Source organism: Cyrtonyx montezumae, unplaced genomic scaffold (assembly GCF_038088225.1).
Source record: "Cyrtonyx montezumae isolate F1298 unplaced genomic scaffold, pur_monq_1.0 scaffold_0, whole genome shotgun sequence".
Taxonomy (NCBI): domain Eukaryota; kingdom Metazoa; phylum Chordata; class Aves; order Galliformes; family Odontophoridae; genus Cyrtonyx; species Cyrtonyx montezumae.
Window position 1 is genome coordinate 5,361,196 of NW_027071824.1, and position 22,050 is coordinate 5,383,245.

The 22,050-nt window shown below is 46.8% G+C and overlaps 4 protein-coding genes across 11 annotated transcripts in view; 1 reads left to right on the forward strand and 3 right to left on the reverse strand.

The window, feature by feature from the left end:
• Nucleotides 1–17,212, reverse strand: part of CUNH1orf115 (chromosome unknown C1orf115 homolog) — a 231,092-nt gene extending 213,880 nt beyond the window's left edge. The window contains exons 1-2 of one of the 2 annotated variants that reach the window (XR_010622594.1): nt 16,741–17,212; nt 14,292–15,620 (exon numbers count right to left, since the gene is read on the reverse strand). Coding sequence is in view for 1 of the 2 variants with exons in the window: in XM_065743627.1 (XP_065599699.1) it covers nt 15,501–15,620; nt 16,741–16,989 (369 nt within the window). In the remaining variant the exon portion in view is untranslated. Of the gene's footprint in view, nt 1–14,160; nt 15,621–16,740 lie in introns of those variants that run through there. The other variant, XM_065743627.1, reaches the window with a different exon arrangement.
• On the reverse strand, nt 1,960–7,440 carry LOC136050525 (mitochondrial amidoxime reducing component 2-like). The gene is made up of 7 exons (XM_065739483.1): nt 7,161–7,440; nt 6,907–7,080; nt 4,796–4,958; nt 4,528–4,668; nt 2,986–3,047; nt 2,816–2,887; nt 1,960–2,297 (listed from the first exon to the last, which is right to left on the reverse strand). Exons 1-7 carry the CDS (start codon nt 7,424–7,426, stop codon nt 2,171–2,173), a joined length of 1,005 nt encoding a protein of 334 aa, XP_065595555.1. The 5' UTR covers nt 7,427–7,440; the 3' UTR covers nt 1,960–2,170.
• On the forward strand, nt 9,181–9,549 carry PFN3 (profilin 3). Its single transcript, XM_065736142.1, has one exon. It carries the CDS (start codon nt 9,181–9,183, stop codon nt 9,547–9,549), a length of 369 nt encoding a protein of 122 aa, XP_065592214.1.
• A 2,347-nt stretch (nt 17,213–19,559) lies between the features above and the next one.
• The window catches only part of MARK1 (microtubule affinity regulating kinase 1), a 50,651-nt gene continuing 48,160 nt past the window's right edge, over nt 19,560–22,050 (reverse strand). For all 7 annotated transcript variants that reach the window (XM_065741896.1, XM_065741723.1, XM_065741640.1 and 4 more), the window contains one exon: nt 19,560–20,346. In XM_065741896.1, the coding sequence (XP_065597968.1) occupies nt 19,992–20,346 (355 nt within the window). In that variant the 3' untranslated portion in view covers nt 19,560–19,991. The remainder of the gene's footprint in view (nt 20,347–22,050) is intronic.

A 22,050-nucleotide genomic window follows, 5' to 3' on the forward strand; every position in this document is an offset into this window, starting at 1 on the left:
AGATGTGCCTGGACACCTACCTGTGCAGCCTGCTGCAGGGAGCCTGCTTTGCAGGGGGGCTGGACTAGATGATCTCCAGAGGTCCCTTCTAACCCCTACAATTCTGTGATTCAGAAGAATTTTCTGTTTTGTATGTCTGTGGAGAAAAATATCTGTAAATATCTTTTTCATCATCCTCATCATAAGAGCTGTGAAGTTGAGGAAGAGGACCACTTACATCCAATGATTCTGTTCTCTTATGTGTATAGCTTCCTCTGGTTAAGTGGATATTTTCCCAAACATGAGAGGGAAAATAAATAAAATTAAACAACACTAGTTAATTCTATGCCAAGTCCAGTAAACAGCAGCAGAAGTAAAATGTGAAAAGGAAAACAGAAAAAATGATTAACAAACTTTACTCCTTACAACAGTAAGAATTTAATAGAAGTTTGTATTTTAGCTTTTGACTTTATTGTTAGAAAAAAACATCAACATCTTAAAGTGCACAATTACAAAAATATTGTATTTTGAGTGACATATTTTGCAGTCAATTTCCTAAACAGCTTTAGTGAATTCAAATACAATATGTAAAGTTACAGCAGTTCAACATTTGTAAGAATATATTTATATTAGTTCATTTGTTACCCTCTTCAGCTCCCCACATAACGGATTTAAACATCATTTGTCAAATCTGTTACACTCAGAGCATACTCAGTTTAGCATTCTAACCAAATTCCTCTGAGGGTCTTTGAGAAGAATAAATCAGGGTTTTAGATCTATAGCATTTTCCTAACAGGAACAGAGTCTTCCCAATGAGAAACTGCATCTATCTCCTTTGAAAATTAGTCCAATCAATGACAGCACAAGATGAAAGGCAATCTATGCCACTCAATGCGTGATATAACTCCTAAAGTGGAGCTCAAATAACAACGAAAAAGCACACTTGGCTGGAGGCAAAATTTCAGCTCGTTCATTCCTCTTTGACTTAATGAACAGACACAACTAATTGCTTTGGCAGGCCAGCAGGCTGCCTTTGCTTAATAGTACTCACAGGAATCCCACTAAGCTTCAGCCTCTAATATTCAGGATTTTTAACGAACGCTATTTTAAAGTGAACCTCAAGACTGCCTTGCTTCTAGGAGAAGATGCTTCTTCCCTCAATTCCTCCCAGTCGTTGCTTCATTAGGTGCAGCAATATACCCATATACGAAGTGCAGACCTACCTGACTACTTGTCCATCACAGGAAAGCTAAGTACTTACACAGCACTCTGCTAATAAGGGCTATTTGGAGCAATTCTGAGCTCACAAAAAGACAACTACCATCTCCATATGCTTATTTCATGTTTGCCAAGTACACTCAATTGAACTTACTCAAAGGCACAAGGGTTCTTTATCGTACAGGTCTGAGCTGCGAACACGCAGCAAAATTCCAATTTCACATCCACAGCAGAGTACAAGGAATCCAAACACAAAATTGAATCATTACTTGTCCTTTGCATTTAATTATTCCTCTTCTTGGCTACTTCAATGGCCTTTCCAGATCTAGCAATTTGTAACAAAGCATCAGGCAGCCAAGCATTTAAAAATGACAGACTTGGATTTTTTCATGACAAACCTCATTTTCATGATTAAGTTACATTTGAAGAAAAGATATTACTGATACCATCCAGAGTTTATTCCCTCTGCATCGCACCTCTGTCAGTTTTGCACAGTATAAAATATAGTAGATAATGTAATTATCAGCTTCATACAAATTCTCGTCCTTTGGTTAGAACAGGGAGGAAAGAACTAAATGAATAATGGGTAAGGGTTAAAGTTCTTTATAGGGACTGAAGGCATCTATTACATGAAGCAAACTCCTTGCACATCAGTTTGGATTCTGATGTTAAAATTTTAGGAGGTGTGATACTCACAGTAGTGCTGTGAAGTTTATCCTGTCATAGACTTCCTTCCACAACACCCTGAAGAAAACTAAAGACTTGGTTGCTACACTCATGCTATTTAATGATAAGATCTAAAATGATTGACAGTTTACAGCTTATAAAGACACCCTGCACCTTACAAAGAAACACAGCATTGAAAACAGTGCAGTGAAGTAGAACAAATGTATGAATTTGGATCAGTGACCGTGTTTAATGATAAGCAGTTTACATATCTAAATGAAAAGTCATCTGACAAAAATGTTTGCCATTATTCAATCATCTTGTACACAGGGTCTCCAACCTGAATTGTTCCAGTTTTGTCAACAGCAAAGTATTTCCCAAAGAGAGGGCTGGATTTGTATATGTGTCGCTCTGACGGATCACACAGGCGGTAACTGCAAAGACAGAACACTTTCTTAGAAGCAGTGAAAGCATACTCTATACATCAAAATATCAGCAGTGAGAGAGATGAGATATGATATTTGGACCACCATACCAGACTACAAACTAAACTAAATATGAGAAGCACTTCAAACAGAGAGAGAGAATCTACTGTACTCACACATTCATGTATATACCACATACGCAGGAGATACTTTAAAATAAAAATGCTAAAGCTGCAAAATCAAACCTTTAAAATATCTTAAATATCTGTCACCCCCAGCATACATACTAGCACTGATGAAAGAGGGAGTGAATGTAAAGTTTGCAAGAAAGAAGGGAGGGTTTCCTGAATTTTCTTACCACATAGTATCGCATAAAGTAGAATGGAAGCCAATAAACACAGATCTTTACACTGCATTATTACATCCCACAAATATTTCAAACCACTTTTAAAACATCAGCCTAGCACGTGTTGGGATTGAGCCTTAATCCAATCACACAGCCTGAATCCCACTGGTATTTTTACAACCTTTTCAATGTTTCCAGAGGCTCCTTCCTGTCCAGGACTCCAGTGTCTGGGTCAATAGTTGTCAAAATACACCTGCAAAGACAGACAGCACCAAATCATTAACTTTCTGTTGTTTTTTAAAACTGTAAGTCTCTATACATCTATGTAAAGTAACACTTTCCAATATTTACCTTCCACAGCACACTGTCCCTTTCATCTCCACGTCACCAACAAGAATGCCCTCCCAGTTATCCTGAGGAAAGGTTTATACACAGATTAGATGTATTCACACACAGTCATTCCCAGCACAGTCACCCCCTGAAGTGGCAGCACCATTCCAGATGATCACCTTTAAAAGCACAGATCCCCATGACTGAAAGCACACAGATTTTATATGTTTCAATATGTGAACATTCATCCAATTTCTACCAAGTGCTGCCTGTTCCTAGGATTGCTATATATAATACACATGCATTGTGTTAATTTGGGGTTCTGGTATGGGGCCTTTGGTGATTGCATCCAGGAAAAAGGCTGTGTATTACATAAGTCATGTTCCACACATGGTCAAAAACCTATTCAGAAAACAATATGGCTGTTGGCTATGTTTTTAATTGGTGCCTCAACCTTGCTGCGGCATCTGTTATCCACACTAGCAGGGTACAGTTTACTTCCTACTCAAAGCTGGTGGAGTGTTGAATTCTGTGTGTTAGGATCCTTTTTATCTTGTAACAAAAACTTTCCCAGGAGAACAGCTCTGCTGAGGCATTTGAGTTAATTGCTGAAGGCCCTGAATTTATTGACAGGTATCAATTTCATCACCAGATACCTTCATAAACTACTTTTTGAACCACCAGAATATAGTCAGAGATGTAGTGACGATACTGCAGAATAACAAGGGCCAGTTTTACTCTTGTGCCAAAGGCCACAAAATATTTCATTCACAATTTGTTAATCTGTATCAACAATCTGATCAATTACAGCACGTACAGCTTTCTTAGCCTCACACTAGAAGGTGAGCTACCAATAGCAAACTGTACTTAAACATACTACTTTCACCCTTTGCTAAGCTAGTTAAGTATTCACAAACCTGTCTCCTCCCCTCAATGTTTCACACAGATTCAAGCAAGCAGAAAAGTACAAAAAAGTAAAGGGACTGCCTCAAAAGAGTCCAGCAGAGGGCCACAGAGATGATAAAGGGCCTGGAGCATCTCCCTTATGAGGAAAGGCGGAGAGACCTGGGTCTGTTCAGCCTTGAAAAATGAAGACTCAGAGGGGATCTGATCCACATCTACAAATATCCAAGGAGCAGGAGGCAAAGGGATGAGGCTGGACTCTTCTCAGCAGTGTGTGGTGATAGGATGAGGGGAAATGGCCACAAACTGAGGCACAGGAAGTTCTGCACAAACGTGCGTGGGAACTTCTTCACAGTGCAGTGATGGAGCACTGGCACAGCTGCACAGAGAGGTGGTGGGGTCTCCTTCTCTGGAGACATTCCGGACCCACCAGGACGTCTACCTGTGCAACCTGGGCTAGGGAGCTGCTTTGGCAGGGGCCTGGACTCAATGATCTCCAGAGGTCCCTTCCAACCCCTACAATTCTGTGATTCAGAAGCTGGAATGCAGCTGTACATCACAGAACAGCAGCTCTCCTCATCCATGTTGGCACCACATAAAGAAAAAAAGCATATCCAAACCTTCAAAAAAAAACCCAAAAACATTTAAGAGCTATTTTACCTCCTCAAAAGCACTACAGTCTGCCACATAAATATTCGGTCTGAAGTTCTGCATCTTAACTTTCTTCTCCAATCTGGTATTTAAGTCATCTAGGGAAGCTTCTGAGATGATCAACACTGGGCTACAATCAGGATAGGCAACCTACAAGAACAAACACAAATTGTCAAGTTGCTGTAAGATCATGGGAGTAAAGTCTGCTGACTACTGAATGACAAGATACAAGTGCAAGTATGGGTGGCTAGAGGAGGAAACAAGAGCATTCATTTACCTCATCAGTGGTTCGGAAAAGGTTGATTACGTCCTTTGACTTTCTTGGCACCATGGAAGGCTCGAAGTGCACCAGTCGATATGGCTCTGAATTCAGGAAAGTGGTGATCCACTGAGCCACTTCATCTCCGCAATCCCTGCCTTGAATATCCAATCCAAACACCCTAAAGGATCACAAGGCACATCAGCAAGTTAGCTGGAAAGTTAAGGGCTCAAGCACTGTCATTATTCAAAAGTACACAACTCATTTTAACAGTAGTAACTAGACACAGGTAACAAACTACCTGAATTAATGAGGTGGAAGCTGGTATCTGAATTTGGCATAAGGATATTCCCAGAGTGCAATCTTCTTGCTAAGTAACACAGACATGGCAGGACAATAGCAGCTGGTGAAAGAGTGAGCCATGAAGACTTCAGGTCCCCAGAGCTAATGTCACACAGCAGCAAGCAATAACAAACCTGTTTGTTGTATTTTCAGTAAAAATTTACCCAAAGCTGAGTGAAACTCTGTTACGTATAGAATATATGCATTCTGACATAGTAGATCCGCAATACACAGTAAGTGTTTTTACTCTGAAACAGTTGAGGCTGCAGATTAGTTTGTTTGAAGCTGGTATTTACACATTCCACCAAAAAAAAAAAACAAAACCAAAACAACAAAATCAAATCACACACTACATCTAGATCACCTGAGAATCAGCCTGCCAGCTCATAAAATGGAGCAGGAGGTACGATGCAAATTTCAACCACTGTTTTCAACAAGACCCTTCCCCAAAGATTATCTGTCTCTTGAGCAGGAAGATGGCTTTTCTCCCCTCACCACATTAGGCACAACGACAAAAGGGTACATGCCAGCTTTTCATGAGGCTGCTGGCATGAACTCACCCCAGTGAGATCTGGCAACAGATAACTAATTCAACAAGCAAAGTTCAAATTTAAGATACTGAGCTATTCCAGATGCTAGGAGAGGTTAAACAGTTATAACGGATGCAAAGTCCATGGGGCACAAAAAGCCACCAGCAGCAGAATATAAAACAAATAAAACAAGGTAAAGCTCCAACTCAGTACTCCAACAAGAATCATGAATTTTCACTACTGTTGACCCAAATGCACTGCAGTTTCTTCTACCTCTGCAACAACACACTACACAGCTTTACACATGCAGATGCCCAGGCAGCTCATCTAAGCCTGCACCCAGCTCCTCGCAGCCATCTCCTGCTGCCAGGACATAAGTACCCACAGGCAGGCTCAAAGCCCCAGGGAACAACAGCCAGCAGCAGGCCTTTGCTGCCAGAAAGATCAATTTCTTTTCACTCACGCAAACCACCCCTGCAAAAGGAGCTACTGATAGATCACTCCTGCTTGCATACTTTCTTTTCAGAAACATCCTAAATTCATGTGTGCGTCCAGGTCTACACAGCCTCGTGCAGCCAGATGAAATATAGCATTGTGTCAGCTCCCACCCAGTACTGGGCACGAGCCAGCACTGATCTGAAGGCATCATGCCCTCCTTGCCAGCAGGTTGTATGGTGCACCAAAGCAGTAACTCCCACTCACAGGCTGGAAGGGAAAAATCTGAGATCAAAAGCCAAATCTTCATTTGCCTGAATATACTACTATCCCCAAACCTCATTCTTAACGGATCAGATCAGCAAGCCCTGAGCACAAAAGCAGCAAAATCATGCAAAACCTCAGGATCTGTCTTGAAAAGAACTAGACAAGGTATTGCTGACTTCACAGCCTACGACACTGCCAAACTTCATAATGCTCACAGTCCATCCGCATGCATCTAACTTTAGCCTATACACCCTCCCAAACTTTCAGAAATGACACGCTGATAACAGTGCGTGCTCCTGATGTGCGCCTCAATGGTTAACATACATGCAAGCGAACACCACGTGGCGTGACGACCAACGATCACATCTTACGGTCTCATGATCTCCACTACTGTTTATCAGATCACAACTGGACCTTTCGTTACGGCCACTAGTAACGCATGGCAGAGAATTTCACGTGCCAAATCCATTCGAAACGCAGGTCTCGAAAGGCAAAGCATCAGGGCAGAGCGGGGAGGGAAAAGGGAATGCCCGGCATCGCCCCGCCCTCCCGTACCTGCAGTTCTGCACCGGGTTTTTGCGGGGCAGCTTCACGGGCAGACGCAGCTTCCTCATGCCCTGTGCGCTCAGGGTCAGGTAGCCATTCTCGCAGCCGGTAGAGATGAGGACGAGACGCGGCTCCTGACGAGCCGTGACCATGTGCCCGTCCTCCTTGACCACAAGCCAAAACCTGAAGGACACGGAGCGATGCTGAAGGCGCGAGGCCGGGCGCTGCGGTCCCCGCCGCGGCCCCGCTCAGGGCTGCCCTACCTGTCCCGCATCTCCCCGCTCTGCAGCCCCATCGGCGTCACCCGCGCCCGCTGCACCGCCATCCCCTGACACGACTTCACGGGGTACACGTAGAGGCCGGACACCGTGCCCACCCGCTGCAGGCGGCCCGGGCGGCGGCGGCGCGCCGCGGCTCTCCCCCGAGCCCAGCGCCATGCCCCGAGCAGGGCGCCCAGCGCCGTCACCGCCGCCACCCCCCACAGCCAGCCCCGCGGCGCCGACAACGACAGCCCCCGCGACCCCATCATGGCGACCGAGCGGCGTGGGGAGGCGGGGCGGGGCCGCCCCCTTCCGGCTCCGGTGGGAGCAGCGCGGCGCGGGCGGGGAGGACGGGGCCGCGGCGCTTGTGGGCGCCGTGGGGCTGACCCCGACTGGGGCGGCCAGCACTGGGGCTGGCGGGGAGCTGGGTGTGGGCTCACGGCAGGGTGCCGGCAGTTCGGCGTGCTACGAATCATAGCATCGTTAAGGTTGGGAAGGACCACTAAGATCATCAAGTCCCAACCGTGCCCACTGACCACGTCCCTCAGTGCCACATCTCCACGGCTCTTACGCCTCCAAGGGTGGTGCCTCCGCCACTGCCCTGGGCAGCCCGTGCCACTGCCTCGCCACTCTTTCTGAGGAGAAATGTTTTCTAATGCCTAACCTGAACTTCTGGAGCAGCATTACTTCTTGTCCTTTTGCTGCTACCTGGAAGCAGAGAAAGACACTGAGGCCCTGGAGCACATCCGGAGAAGGGCAACAAAGCTGGTGAAGAGCACAAAGCTTACTGATAGTGATTGAAAGTTCTCAACCTCAAAAGCAGATTGTGGTGAGAGAGGGGTTGGCCTCTTCTTCTGGGTAGCAGCTACAGGACAAGAGGGAATGGCCTCAAGTTTTGCCAAGAGAGGTTCAGATTGAGTACTGGGAAAAAAAATCTCAGGAAGAGCGGAGAGGCAGCGGCACGGGCTGCACAGGGAGGTGGTGGAGTCACTGTCCCTGGAGGCATTCAAGAAATGTGTGGATGTGGCACTGAAGGTTGTAGTCAGTGGGACATGGTTTACGGGCATGGTGGGGATGAGTTGATGGTTGGACAGAGTGGTCTTAGTGGTCTTTCCAACCTTGATGATTCTGTGAGATGAGGAGCAGTTGGAGGGTGGAGCTTTGCAAAGCTGAGGTATTCCTCTAGACTGATTTCCTTGTCTTGTGAAGACTGAATTACAACAGGCAAATTCAGAAGGAGACAGATCTCTCACCAGGAAGTCATCTTGCTGTCATTTGGACAGGGGGAGAGTGAGACATCCTGAAGCCCCTCTGAACCACCAACCCAATTTCAGAGTATTTTGAGAACCGCACTGCACTTGCACAGGGATAGGGCCATACCTTGATCACAACATTAGAGGGTGCCCAAGACCCCGGAGCCATTTCTGGAACGTTCTGAAGAACTGAGCTTGCACTCAAGGAAAACATAACGCAAGGCATACCGTCATAGCTTATTGCTAATAGGGCATTTCTTGTCTAGTACCAATTACTGTTTTTCCCAGGCAAACATGAAGCTGCTTTTTGTTTGAGTAAAATTGTTAACCAATTGCTTGATGTCATTTCACCTTAATTTGCATTGTGGAATCATCTTGAACCTTGCAACCTCTGTAAGCTACCTAAGGCAGGCTGGAGTCAGGCAGCAACAGATATGTGCCCACAGCTGCTGTTGGGTGCCAGTTGGGTGAGGCCCCACATCAGGGGTTCTCGCTTGGTGGGTGCCTGGTTAGAAAGCCTCATTTATGGCACTCCATGGAGTCCTTCTGCAAGACAGGTGTAACGTCATAATACTGCTTGAGGCTTCTGGCATCACGGAACCAACTGGCAGCTTCTAGGGTCTCTGCACAGGACAAAGTGGGAGCCTTCTATGTTGGTTCCTCTGGCTTCCCAGCTCAGGCTCACAAACTGACAAGGCAAGACCAAGCAGGCAAAAAGCAAGGAGGGGCAGTGCTTTGCATTTCTGAGGGATTTATGCAGCCCAGCCATGATGAACTGCTGGAAGTATTACACCGACTACATCCTGAGTGACAAGAACATCGATGATGTGGCCATCATGGGCCTCTCTGACAACAAGTGCGTGTGGGCAACCAAGCCAGGAGGGCTGCTATCAGCTGTTTCACCTCATGAAGTGGACTTGATCACAGGCCAGGACAGGAAAATGTTCCTGATGACTGGAATCGCCACTGCAGGGAAGAAGTACAGTGTGATTCGTGACAGCCTGCTGGTGGAAGGAGAAAAAATGATGGATATCAGAAGCAAAGGTGGTGACAGCATTTCCATCTGTATTGGCAGGACCCCTAATGCCCTGATCTTCCTCATAGGCAAGCAGGAGTCCATGGAGGAGTCCTCAATCTGAAAGTCCATGAAATGATTGCAGGCATGGAATCGTGAGGCAAATGGTACCAAAGAGTCAGAGATATTCCACCTGAATATGGAGACATTGTCATAGCTTTAGCAGAGAAAGGAAACAAGCCTGGTTTTCTCGCTTATGCCTTCACCTGCTTCTTTCAGGTAGAGGGATGCTGGGAGAGAAGCAGTATGGTGATGCTCTGTCTGCCTGAGCAACTTCAGTGTGGGAGTGGCACACCCTTGTCTTCATCACCTTCAAATCATTAAATATAATTTAATGAGTCTAAAATAATGAGTCGCAAAGAAATTGATAAAGGTGCCCCAGACATGAAGGGAGAGCCAGCCCTGCTGTACAGATTGAGAGCACTTGCACACCCCTTGATAGCCACTGATCTTCTAACTTAACACAGAGTCAATATCTGGTGGTTTAATTAAACTCACACAGAGATCTTCAATCTGCAGCCACACCCCACAAAGAACAGTAAAACACTATGAAGGGAACCAGGCATCTGATGCATTAGCAAATATTCAACAGAACACTGATGACTGTCTAATTAGTAAACACTTGTCCTGTAAGCAAGATGTACAAGCACAAATCAAAACAGATTAACAGAATTAATAAAGGAGGAGAAAAAAAAAGAAAACAAAAACAAAAACAGAAAAACACAAAACAGCTTAATTAATCCTTAATGATTCTATAATTAACCAGCATGAGGTTATAGAGGTGTGTGGGCCTATGATGGTGTTGTGGTAGCTACAGCCACTCCCTAGTCATACATGATGAGTAGTGCAACACTGAACAAAAACGCTTCTTTCAATTCAAAGGACTTGTGCATTCAATCTGGATACAGCTGCTTTTCCTAGTGATTGCATAGAAATTCAAATTAAAAAAAAATAATAATAAAAGGATTTCTAAATCAAGGAAGGACCTTAAACTTGTTCCCTAAATCCACCAACTTGTACACTAAGGAGATTTTGTTCAGATCTGCTCAGGACTGTGGCATGAAGGAGGAGTAACAGAAGGCAGCAGCATCCTGATCTGGGTGGACATTACAGAGAAGTGCCCACTGACGAAGGCAGCAAGGCTCTGGCCTAGATGAGGAGAAAAGGTGTTGGGATAGAGCTAAGTGTAGGCTGGGTTTGTCCCCGAGAAGGAATCAACGGTCCCACTCCAGGGTCGTGCAGGTATTTTTCCAGTGCCTCTGCAAATTCCACAAAAGGCGGGGATGAGAGGATGACACTGCTGGGTATGCAGTCATCCCACTTTGATTTCAGCCAGATATGATAAGACATATTTTACACCACACCCCCACATCAATTCAATTGCATCCTTTATCTCATAAGGCGACTCCTGGGGCGGGTCGTTCCTCCGGTGCTTGAAACTTCTCCCGTGTTAAGCAGCTGGGGTCTCTCCAGTAGAGGGCGAGGTTTAGAAACAACAAGCGGCTGGGGCTCAACTCCCTTCCTCCTGTGATGCAATCTTGGTGAACGTTTTGAAGGCACAGCGAGAATCGCGAAGCACAGTACATTTTTAGGTGTGGAAGGGAAAAAAAAAGCCACACAGCAGGAAAGAAAACACCACCAGCAATAACAACAACAAAGAGAACAGTGTTCCATGTCTTTACATTTGATGCAGTCGCAAACAGGACACAAAGACTCTGGATTCAAAACGCCGGACCCAACATCCTGAAGATTAGTCTTGGCAAAGCAGCTGAGGGGAGGGCAGGAAACTCAGCAGGAGGTGAAGAACAATGAGCGAGGCTAAGGGTGGAAATCTGATTTTTTCCCAGGAGATGGCACTAAAGGACAATTGCCTTTCAGCCAGCTTCGCTCAGCCCTGCGGACGCTTCACGGAGGGCCAGGCTTCTTGGTGCAGAGATCTCTGCATGTCTCCCTGTCATCAGACACAAAGTTTCATTCTGTGGTTTCAGCAAGGGATGGTGGGGGGTGAAAGTACCTTTGTTCTCCATCTCCATGCAGAAGGTAAATATCAACTGGGAGAGATGCCAGGATGTCTCTAGTCTGATCTCCTGCTCGCAGCAGTGTCAGTGCTGCATTTGGGCTGGGTTGCTCCGCTCTTTGTATAGACATGCCTTGAAGGACTCCTGGGGCAGGACCCCCATTCTTCTCGGGCAGCCTCTTCTCATGCTTAACTACCATATTAATGAACTTCTTTTCTCGTATCCGTCTGGAAACTCCCTTATTTCAACAGATTTCCCTGCTGTCCAGCTATGCACATCAGTAAAGAGCCTGGCTGCATCTTGTTGGCAACCTCTTGTTCAGTACAGAAGTACTTCTTCAGAAGATCCTCCTCCTCAGGCTGCCCCCAGCTAAACAAAGGCCAGAGCCCTGAGCCTCTCTTCATCAGTGATGCAGGATCCAGGAAGGAGCACCACCCTTTGCTGAGCTCGACCTGAACTTCACTCCAAAACCACCCTGGCAGCCTGATACCTCCTCCTGCAAGGACAAGGATGAGAGAATTTGCTTCCATTATCTTCCTTAACTCCCTTTTTCTACATGCTCCCCAGGGTCTCTATTGCTTCTTGAAGCAAAATGATTTCCAAAGCTCACTGAACACAGATTTTAGGACCTGTTTTGTCTCAGAAGAGGACAGGGGCCTTGGGATGCAAAGAGAGGTGACGGCTGACCAGACCTGTCCCTGTGCCAGTCACACAAGGGACGAACCTTGGCCCCTGGCTGGCAAAGTCCCGCGAGCACTGTGTGACGTGGTGTGGTGTGGCTTCCCCTGGTCACAGCACTTCACAGGCAGCCGTGCCAGAGCGCTTCCTCGCAGCTAACGCTGCAGGACGAAGGACAATAGCTGTGAGGCCACTGCCATTTCCTCAGGGCTGTGAGGCTGAAGCAGTAATTAAATGCTCTGGCAAAAACAGCAGGAATGAGCCTCGTTCTGCTCCATGACTCACTGAGCAGTGCCAGGAACAGCCAGGGATTTTGTTCGCAGAGTGACTTGCTGGGCTGCTGGGGGACTGGAGTCTGTTTCTAAGAGAAGCTTGAGCAAGGTGGCTCCTTCTTGCTTCACGTATTCCTGGACTTACTCACACTGCCATGTGTCATAAATCGTGGTGACACACTGCAGCACAGATCTGAAAAGCAACACCTGCTTGGTGCCATAGCAGGCAGAGGCGCATAGCAAGTGTTTGCCTGCATTCAGGCCCTGAAATCAAACCTTCCCCATCAGCAACATCCATCACATCCCACGTTACCACGAGAAGGGCTGACATCTGTCTGAGAGGGTAAAAGGAGCTTGGAGAGCAAGGCTGAAGGCAAGACATTGGTAACAACATCCTGCCCATGCCCAGAGCTGAGCTCTCTCACAGCTGTGCTGGGCATGATGCAGCCCTCTGTGTGCCACACGTGGCTGCTGCTATTGGAGCTGGGCTGGGGCAAGCCCTCAAACGACAGCTTGGCCTCACTAATGCACTGTGCCATCTGAGGAGTGGATTACTGTCTAAGGAGCACTGATAAGCTTGTTAACCTCAGTGAGAGAGATTTCATTTTGAGGAAAATAATAGTTGTCCATGAATCACCAGCTGCTTTATAGCAACAGCACCGGTTACTTGCTTACTTTCTCTTCTCTCTTTCTTTGTTTCTGGGCTATTTTAGAGACACTGTTCAGCATGTTGCTCACCAACATGCAGCACCAAGCTTTTCTGTTCTCTCACTAAGAAAGGCCGTTTACAAACCATTGGCAACAAGGTCATTGTTCCCTTAAAGTTTCACCACACAAGCAGAGGCCATAGGTCAGCAGGCAAAAGTCAGTGGCAAGTGCTGCGCCAAGCAGTTTGCAAACTGAAGTTCATGTTTACCTTTGTGGAAAGTGCCTGCTTTGAATGGTTTGGAACGTGTGGTGCAATGAGGGAACAACCGTTCTGCTCTGAGGACACGTGGACATGCAAATCACAAGGAAAACAGTGATGTGTCTCTTGGTGGGAACCACAGCACTGTGGTTGACGGCTCAGTGTCCAGGTGGATGACAGAGATGAGTGTCCCTCAGTGGCCCATACTGGGACTGGTACTGTTTCATATCTTTATTAATAAGAATAGAATACCAAGAGTTGGAAGGGACTCACAAGGATCACTGAGTCCAACCAGCAGCTCCGCGTGGCACCACCCAAAATCTATGTCTGAGAACAGTGTCCAAATGCTCCTTGAACTCTGGCACTGGGGCTGCGTCCACTGCCCTCTGGGACAGACCCTGTCCCTAACGCCTCCTCTGTCACAGCTCCGTGCCGTCCCCAGAGAGCAGAGCTCAGCTCTGTCCTCCGCCCCCTGTGAGGAGCTGCAGCCACCATGAGGCCTCCCCTCAGCTCCTCTGCTCTTGCTGAGCAACTCCAGGCATTCCAGATCAGAAGGACAGGTCTGACCAAGCAGGGAAGGTCAAGAAAGCCAAAGAGAAACAACTAGAGGCCACCGCCCCCTTCTGCAGCCTGCTCTGTACACCTTGACTTTCCTGAGTCCTGGCTCCACAGGAGGGGCTGAGGCCACTGGTGGAACAACACAGGGAAGTTTACACTGCAGTTTCCCCTCTGTGCTTAGGCCGTGGCTGAGAAGCTCCTCGCTGGTGTGCATGCTTACATACACAGACAGCCACAGCACGTGGATCACATACTTTTATTTACTGTTTGGATAGAAAAGAACATGAAAAAAAAAACACAAAGCCATCTTTGTTCCATTTGCTACATGTAGAAGAAATACAGCGGCGTGCTAAGACAGGAGGTGCCCTTCCACTCAGAAAAGGCAAAGAACACAAATGAACAGCATTTGTTTCCAGAGGACACCAATTCCTTGATTACAAACACACTATCAAAACTAGGAAGATCTACAGTGCAGAGAAAGTGCTGGCAGGGAAATCATTTATTGCAACCATGAAAGACTGATCGGAAAAAAAGCCAAATCAGTTCACAGACTTTTGAAGGCCCCTAAGAACACTTGTTCCTGTGCCATCAGCAGGAGATTGATGTCCCTCGAGGCGCGACACGGAAGCGGCTCCATCCGCACTACTGAGCTGAGCCCTCCAGCGCTGACACTCTCTGGCTGCAACTCCCCCACACAGAAATGGATTGAAGCCAGCAGGTTATATGGGCCCACTCTTATACAAAATGTGCTGCCCCAAACGGCACGTGTAGCTTTTTCAGATACAGCTTACATATATATATATTAATTACTTATTTTTAAGTTCATTTCTTTGAAGCTCCTGCTTCCGGAGTCAGGTATGTCAGATAAAAACTGTGTATAAAAACCAGCAGGTGGGTTTCGCAGCAGCAGAGGAAAGGTTTAGCATATTAATCACAGTGAACATTTAATGCCCCCAAATCAGAAGACAAACATCCTGGGGTTTGAACTACCTCTAAGACTTAAGTACTTATGATTGAACAATGATGAACAGTGGTGCTGCAGCAAAGCCCACCACGTCTCCCCAGTCCATTCACATCCAGAAGTTGAAGATTATTCCTAACTTTAACCATCTCAGAAAGAAAAAAGGTCATAGGACAGCAAAGGCTACCTTGTCCTGATCTCTCATTACCTGTTTCCTCCATAACTTCAGCTATTTCCTTCCTATCAGTCTCCAGACTCCTCCACCTCCTGTCCGCCACCTTCACCCCCTATTTCCCTTTACCTCTCTCCCTCATCTACCTGCTTTCCCATCTTCCCTTGGCTCCCCTCCACACGTAGCTTTAGAAAACCAACACGTGCCTGACTCCAAACTTCAGCCCTGTTAGTCCACGATCACTTCCTCGTCCTCGCATTCCTCTGACCCAAACTGGTCCCAAAGGGTGGAGAATTTTGCAGAAATGAACACAGGGCCTGGGCGCTGCGTGGGGTTGGGGCTGCCCATGTCCAAGAGATTTTTCAGACGCAGTCCTGGATGATGATTTAATGGTAAGAAAGTTGAAATCGCTGCAGTCACCCGGGAAAGGCCCACGCTCACCCCACGCCCTAGCGGACGAGCGATGCCATCTGTGCTGCCACCCCGAAGGGAGCGGTGTACGCTGCTGCCAGTCCTTGCAAGCCGACCACCAAGTAGCGGCATCCTTTCTGCAGGGCTTTGCCGACATTCTGTGGGGAGAGGAGAGGGAACAGGGGGAAAAAGAAGGACAGGTAATGGAAAACTGCTTCCTCAGTGACTGTTCTGACAGCTGCCTTAATGCGCAGTGCTCACAGACCCAGAGAATGGGCTTCTCCCACGGCTCAGGAGGGCTTCAGCATGGAGCTGTTTTACCATCTATTTTTACACAAAAATACACACCCACAGAGCACAGTTGCACCCAGCGGATGCAGCCTCTGCAGGAAGTGAGGCTTTATTTGGATTTTTATTCAGGAATAAAAACAATTTCAGTTCACATCCAGTATGTGCGTCCCACACACACACGTGCCCTAAGGACGTTACTATCCTAAAAGCACATCAATTTTGAGTCAAAGCAGGGCTTTTTTACTCAGAACAGAACGTTTTGATCCACACTGATCCCTGTACGTATTTCAGAACTCGTGTGTACTGCTTGAGCGAGAACAGATTATATTAGAAATAAAAGCTTGATCTAATTTAGATCTCTCAGCCAGCTCACATGGGCGTTCATGACTGGGGAACAAATACAAGGGGTTCAGCCTGGGAAGAGATCCCAACTGTGAGTTAGTGCCACTTTATGGGCGCCCAGCACCAGATCAGAAACGCCTTTTGTGACGCGGAAAACGTTCTGGCAGAGGGATATACTTATAATAGCATCGGCGAAATCCATTATCTGTCACATTCCTAAGATTTCTCACAGCTAGATTACAGCCATAGTGCCACAGGAAAACTGCCAGCTGCTCTGGGAACATACCTGAATGGAGTTAGGATGGCAAAATGGACGGGGATGGAGGAAGACCTGTAGGGCCGTGCTCACCCCTGCCCTGCTGCGTCTCGCAGTGATGCTGTGTCCCTCGCCCACCCCTCAACCCCACGCACCTGCCCCACTCACCGTTGCCTTCGCAGGCTGCTCCCTAACGGCAGCGCTAGCCCAGAGGCCGGGACCCGAGCGGTGCCAAGGGGAGCGACACGCTAACGAGCTGGGAGCTCTATAACGGACGGCGTCGAACTAACGACGCGGAAAGAAAGGCAGAGCGAAGGCACGCCGGCTGCCCGTCCCACGGCCGCGCTGACTCCGGGCTGGGAAGCGCGGCTCTCTCCCCCGCTCCTCACCTTGCCGTACTTCTTCAGCCGTTTGCCGTAGGGCCGCTTGCCCGCGGGGGGGGGCGGCCGCAGGGGCTGGTAGGAGTCGGGCAGGAGGGCGAAGCGCACCTTCCTGCAGCCCGCACCCTCCTCTCGCTCCGGGGCTCCGGCCGCCGCCTCGTCGTCGTCGCCGGGCAGGATGAGCACCTGGTCGTCGCCGGGTCCCCGCCGGGAGAAGCGGCTCCGCGCCTTGCCCCCCAGCCGCGGCCCCACCGTCATGGTGCCGCTCCGCGCCGCCGCTCCCTCCGCCGTCGCCGCCCCCCAGGTGTGGCCGGAGGCGGCCGCCGTCCCGCGCCGGGGCGGCCCTCAGCCGGGCATTTCCTCGGCGAGGAGCGGAGCCCTCGCCCCGCCTGCGCCCGTAAGCTCTGCCAGTCCCTACCCCCGCAGTTACGGGGTCAGGCTCCGAGGGCAGGGATGGCTGCCGCGCCCAACCCAGCGAGCTGAGGCGGCCGGGACACCCGCGAGCAATCCCGCACCCGCACAACGCCAGCTAACTTTCTCCGACTCCACGAGCTTAAGCCACGCGTTCACTACGCAGCACTCAACATGCAGCATCCTCCTGACGCCCGTGCTCAAGCACGCGCTGTTTGCCAATGAAACCAGTGGTCCTTAAGAAGTCTATTGGCGTGAAAACCAAACGTTCTGGTGCAGCGCGGCTTCAAGCTTTGGCACTCAGACTGTGCCTGCGCTGAAGCTGCTGGACTTGCTGCAGTTTGGCACGCAGCTGAGCCGTTCTCGTCCAACGGGGCACAAATAGGGTCACCCGCAGCAGGATTTGGGAATCAGCACCGTTTCGCCCTGCTGGCAGTAACGTCGTTTACAAACTGTCTGCTCCTCCTACAGAAACATTCAAGGGGCGTTTTAAGGTGCTTTGTTTCTCGGGAGTGCTGAACTCAACTTCGTAACCTCTGTCTTCTTGAAACATGAGCTGCGTACGGCAGAGCGTGAATCCGGCTCCCGTTACACGAGGCAGGAACAATCTGGGGCAAAGCGAGCCCTGTGAAAACACAGCACGTAGAGCAGGAAACCATTGTAAGCACTTAATCTGCCGTCCCAGAGCGCGACCTACATTTTTTCCACTGAACCTTTCAAGAAGGCAAAGGGTTCAGCTTGATTACGGAGCTCAGATGTGACGCTGGATTCACTTCACAGTTAGAGTCCAGCGGTGTATTTCTGAGGATGAACGAACACTCATGGACATTGGTGGCTAAACTGAGCAGACACACAACCCCTTCCCGAGTCCGATTTTTGATGAACTTCTGGAAAGCTCCTGGCCATCCATTTTCAAGAAGTACTACGCCAGTGACACTTCCAGGAGCCCGCAGGACCGCAGAGCTGACGCAATGCTAATCCTGAACTCACCCCAGAACACCCGGACACGGCCCACACTGCCAGCTCCGAGCTCCCGACTGCGCTGCGACCTGCACTAACCACTGCGCTTTTATAAAGGGCCAACGACAACTGTTTTAGTATGAGAACTGTTCAAGTAAGTTTTAATAGAGTGCACCAGTGAATCAAGATGACTTGCATCAGATTTTGTTTCAATGAACATCAGATATAAAAGGGGCTACAGTTCTTCTCTTTCCAAACACCACCCTTTTGCTAAGGCAACAATACACGTCCATTTCAGAACATAACTGTTACAGAGGAAAGCTACATCACAGTACAGTATGTCAAGTCCATCTCCGTCAAGAAGCCATTGTGGAATGGCACATTTACTACACTTACAGCCTTCTAACTTAGGGTTACAGAGTTTACCACAGCTTTTTTTTTTTTTCTTTTTTTAATTTTTATTTTTTAAAGTGACAATTTCTTAATGAACTTTCTATTCTTCACGAGAGTGTGCGGATGGGGCCCATATGTTGATATTACAGTAATTACGACATTAAATAACATTGCACAACCAACCTCTATGGTTAATTCAGTACAAAATAACAAGTATTAAAATGTACCAGTACTAGTGGTTTTACATACTTTATAGTTGTTAATTATGAAGGGAAAAAAAAAAAGTGTTTTTTTTTTCTTCTTTTCCGTAGGCAAACGCCTAATTACAAAGCTGCACATTACAGGCATAATGATGTGGAATAAATACAAGAAATCTGGTAAAATATTAAACACAAACAGGTTACATGGGAACAAACTGTACAACCACGAAAGCAGAAATCAACAATTTATCGTTATAAACAACGTATGTTTAGCTGTAAAATATTACGTGGAATTGCATGTACTCTTTGGGGGCACGTATTCCAAAAGCCAAGCTAATTCCTGAGGTGGTATTATTAACTTATACAATTGGTCAACACTTCAGATCATCTTGTGCTATTAAACAGTCCCAATATATTCCCATGACATGGAATTTATGGCATTCGGAAGGCAGCAAACGAGTGGTGTTTTACACCATGATATTCAAATGAAATAACTACGGTTCTCCATTTTGGTGCTACATTTGTAATGGGCCACGGGAGAAAGCACTGTCACCTGCAGACAAAACGTCACTCACGCCTGGCTTCTGTCCCCCCACAGCTCTGAGCCAGCCCAAGGCAAAGCAGAGGTTCTAAACTGTAAGTGCCAACACTGTAAACACGCTCGTATCTTTCAACTAAACACTGTCCCATGATGAGGGTAAGAGCCAAAGATGAGTAGGAACAGCCTCGCGTGGAACGGAAGCAGATCCATTCATCGGCTTCGGGTTCAAATCATGAACAACCTTTAAATAAAAACGGTCACGCTACAGTTGTGAAAACTCATTTGTGCATCTGAGTCAGGACATAAGGTTGTGTTGGTTTTTTTGTCCTTAAAAACAAACAAACAAACGCATGACAGAGGTAAGACCTATAAAAACCACCAAAAATGTAAATGACGGGGAAGAACTTTTCCAACTCAAAGCATCAAACATACATTTCTGTGCAGAAATCTAGACAACTATACAAGATCTGAATTTAAGCAGTCATCTTTTTATTATACAACCCTATGAACATAAAATGAACAGAATGCTCTATATACTTACCTGTACATGTGAACATAACTTCCTTAGCTAGTTATTTAATATAGGTCATACTGGATTTAACTTTACAATTCTGAATAACTATGTATAACCTTATTGCAATAAGGGCAATTTCTACATGGGAGTTTCACAGGCCAATCACGTTAGGCGTAACCAGTACATTCAAAGTGTAGATCATGTACGAATCTTCCCTGATCCCAAAGAGTTTTGTTTCTCTTTACAGCTTAAGCTCGTTTGCTATCTTGGATGCAATGTTCTTAAACGCGATAGAAGTTCCAGATATTCTCTTGAAACGAACTCCATTGAGTGACAGTCGTGGCAGTTTGCAGACCTCCATCTCCCACTGAACGAGGCTGTCTTGTCGTGCATCACCGTGAACGCAGAAGAGCAAAAACCTCTCTTTCTGTTCGTAGTCACAGTTATTGGCATCTAACACCTTCCGAATCTCTCTCATCATGTCGTTTGGGTCCATAGAACTAGTGGTCTTCATACTCCACGTGAACCGCAAGGAACGTGGCTTCGAATCTTTGCTGTCCTCCTTCTCTCTGTCTTTCGGCTCTCCAGAAACACTCCTGGAAGAAGTGACATACAGAACAGTCAGAAGTGAAAGCAGTGCGACCGAGACAGAAGAAAAACAGTTTTTGAACGAGGGTTTCTAAACTGCAGCTATTAGTCACGTGCAAGCTAACTTGAAGCATTAAATGGTTACTGGTTGAACGGCTGTGCGTTCGTGTGCAGCATGGCACTGCACTGGTGCAGCTGCCAGTGGTGGCACATGAGCAAACCGAGTTTGGAAACCCTTGTTCTAAAACCTTCTGATGACAACACACGCAATGGTAACTGCAGACACATGTTACTCCATACTGCTCCAAAGGAGGCGGGAGCTATGTAAAAGCATGACTGAAGTTCTGCTGATTTCATGATCTGCAGCATGCCATACACCAACAAAACTGAAGTTGAGGGACACGATCTCGAAGCATAAATCATACTGTAAAAGCAGCAGAGGAAGTAACCCCACCCTGCAATTCACAAGTCTTCTGTTAATCCCCCCTCCGCCTTTTCTCTTCCACCTCCTCCCCCCTTCTTTCCCCCATTTGTCTGTTTTGACCTCTCTCTGTGCAGAGATCTTATAATGACACGTTCTATTTCAATTGATGAAGCAGAATTCCGTTCATCACAAGCACATCTTGTTTGAATATTACTGAAATACTCAGCCAACACTGAGAAACAGCACTCAAAGACACAGCCAACAACTGCTGTTTTTGTCCCACAGCTGTAAGGTGCCTGATGTCTCCTCCTTCCATTGAAAGTGAAGGGGGGAAAGGTGCTGTTCCCATTTTAATAGCCTATAACTTATTGTCACTCAGAGAGAAGCCAAAACAAACACTTAAATTTAACATTCATTGGGATCTCCCGAGAACCACACCAATACTACAGGATAGAGCATGACAGGGATAACATCTCAAACAACTTTCAGCCCAAAACAGACAATGTAGGATGACAAAAAGTAGAGGAAGCTAGAGAATGAAAGCAAGAGCTGAAAGCGACTTCACACTTGACTTCATTTGAATGATTATTTAATCTCTTTTCCTTCACCATGTCACAAATTCTAGCTTTGACAGACTTTAATGCAGGTAAAAACGTGCTGTGTACTAAACAGTGTATCCAAGAAAGATCTAAAAAATTGATTGATTTATTTTTAATTTTGTTAATTTTTTGTTTGTTTTAGTTAAGGGTCTACCGCCTCTTTTTGGGAACTAAAAGCTTTCTGACCAGCTTGGAATGCAAATTGCAAAGCCTGTTCCTCAGACAGCATAAAAAGAAAAAGTTATGCACTAAGCTAAGCACACCGAAAACGCAGAATTAAATGCTGAAAGATGGCAAAAGAGCAGATATACTGGAAAATGAGCGAGTGAAGGAATGCTTTATTACTAATACATCAGCTGTAGATCTGTGCATGGCAGCTGCCATACAGATTCCATATTTAGCAGTCACCACCCTTTTTGTCTGAATGTCACTTCTTTTTCCTTTCTCAGTGCAAAGTGGCATTCATTCAGCAGGCACAGTAGGGTATTTACTTCTGGCAAACAGCAGCTTCAAGAGTTAACAGAGTATGCAACTGCTGTAAAAATTTAGGATATAGATATAGTCACACAGACACATACGAAGTATACTACATTTTCCACTGAAACCAAAAGTAAACACCATGAAATATTTAGAAGCCAAAGCATGAATTTAGATGTTTAAATGGCTGGTTTACTTCTACTGGGACGTTA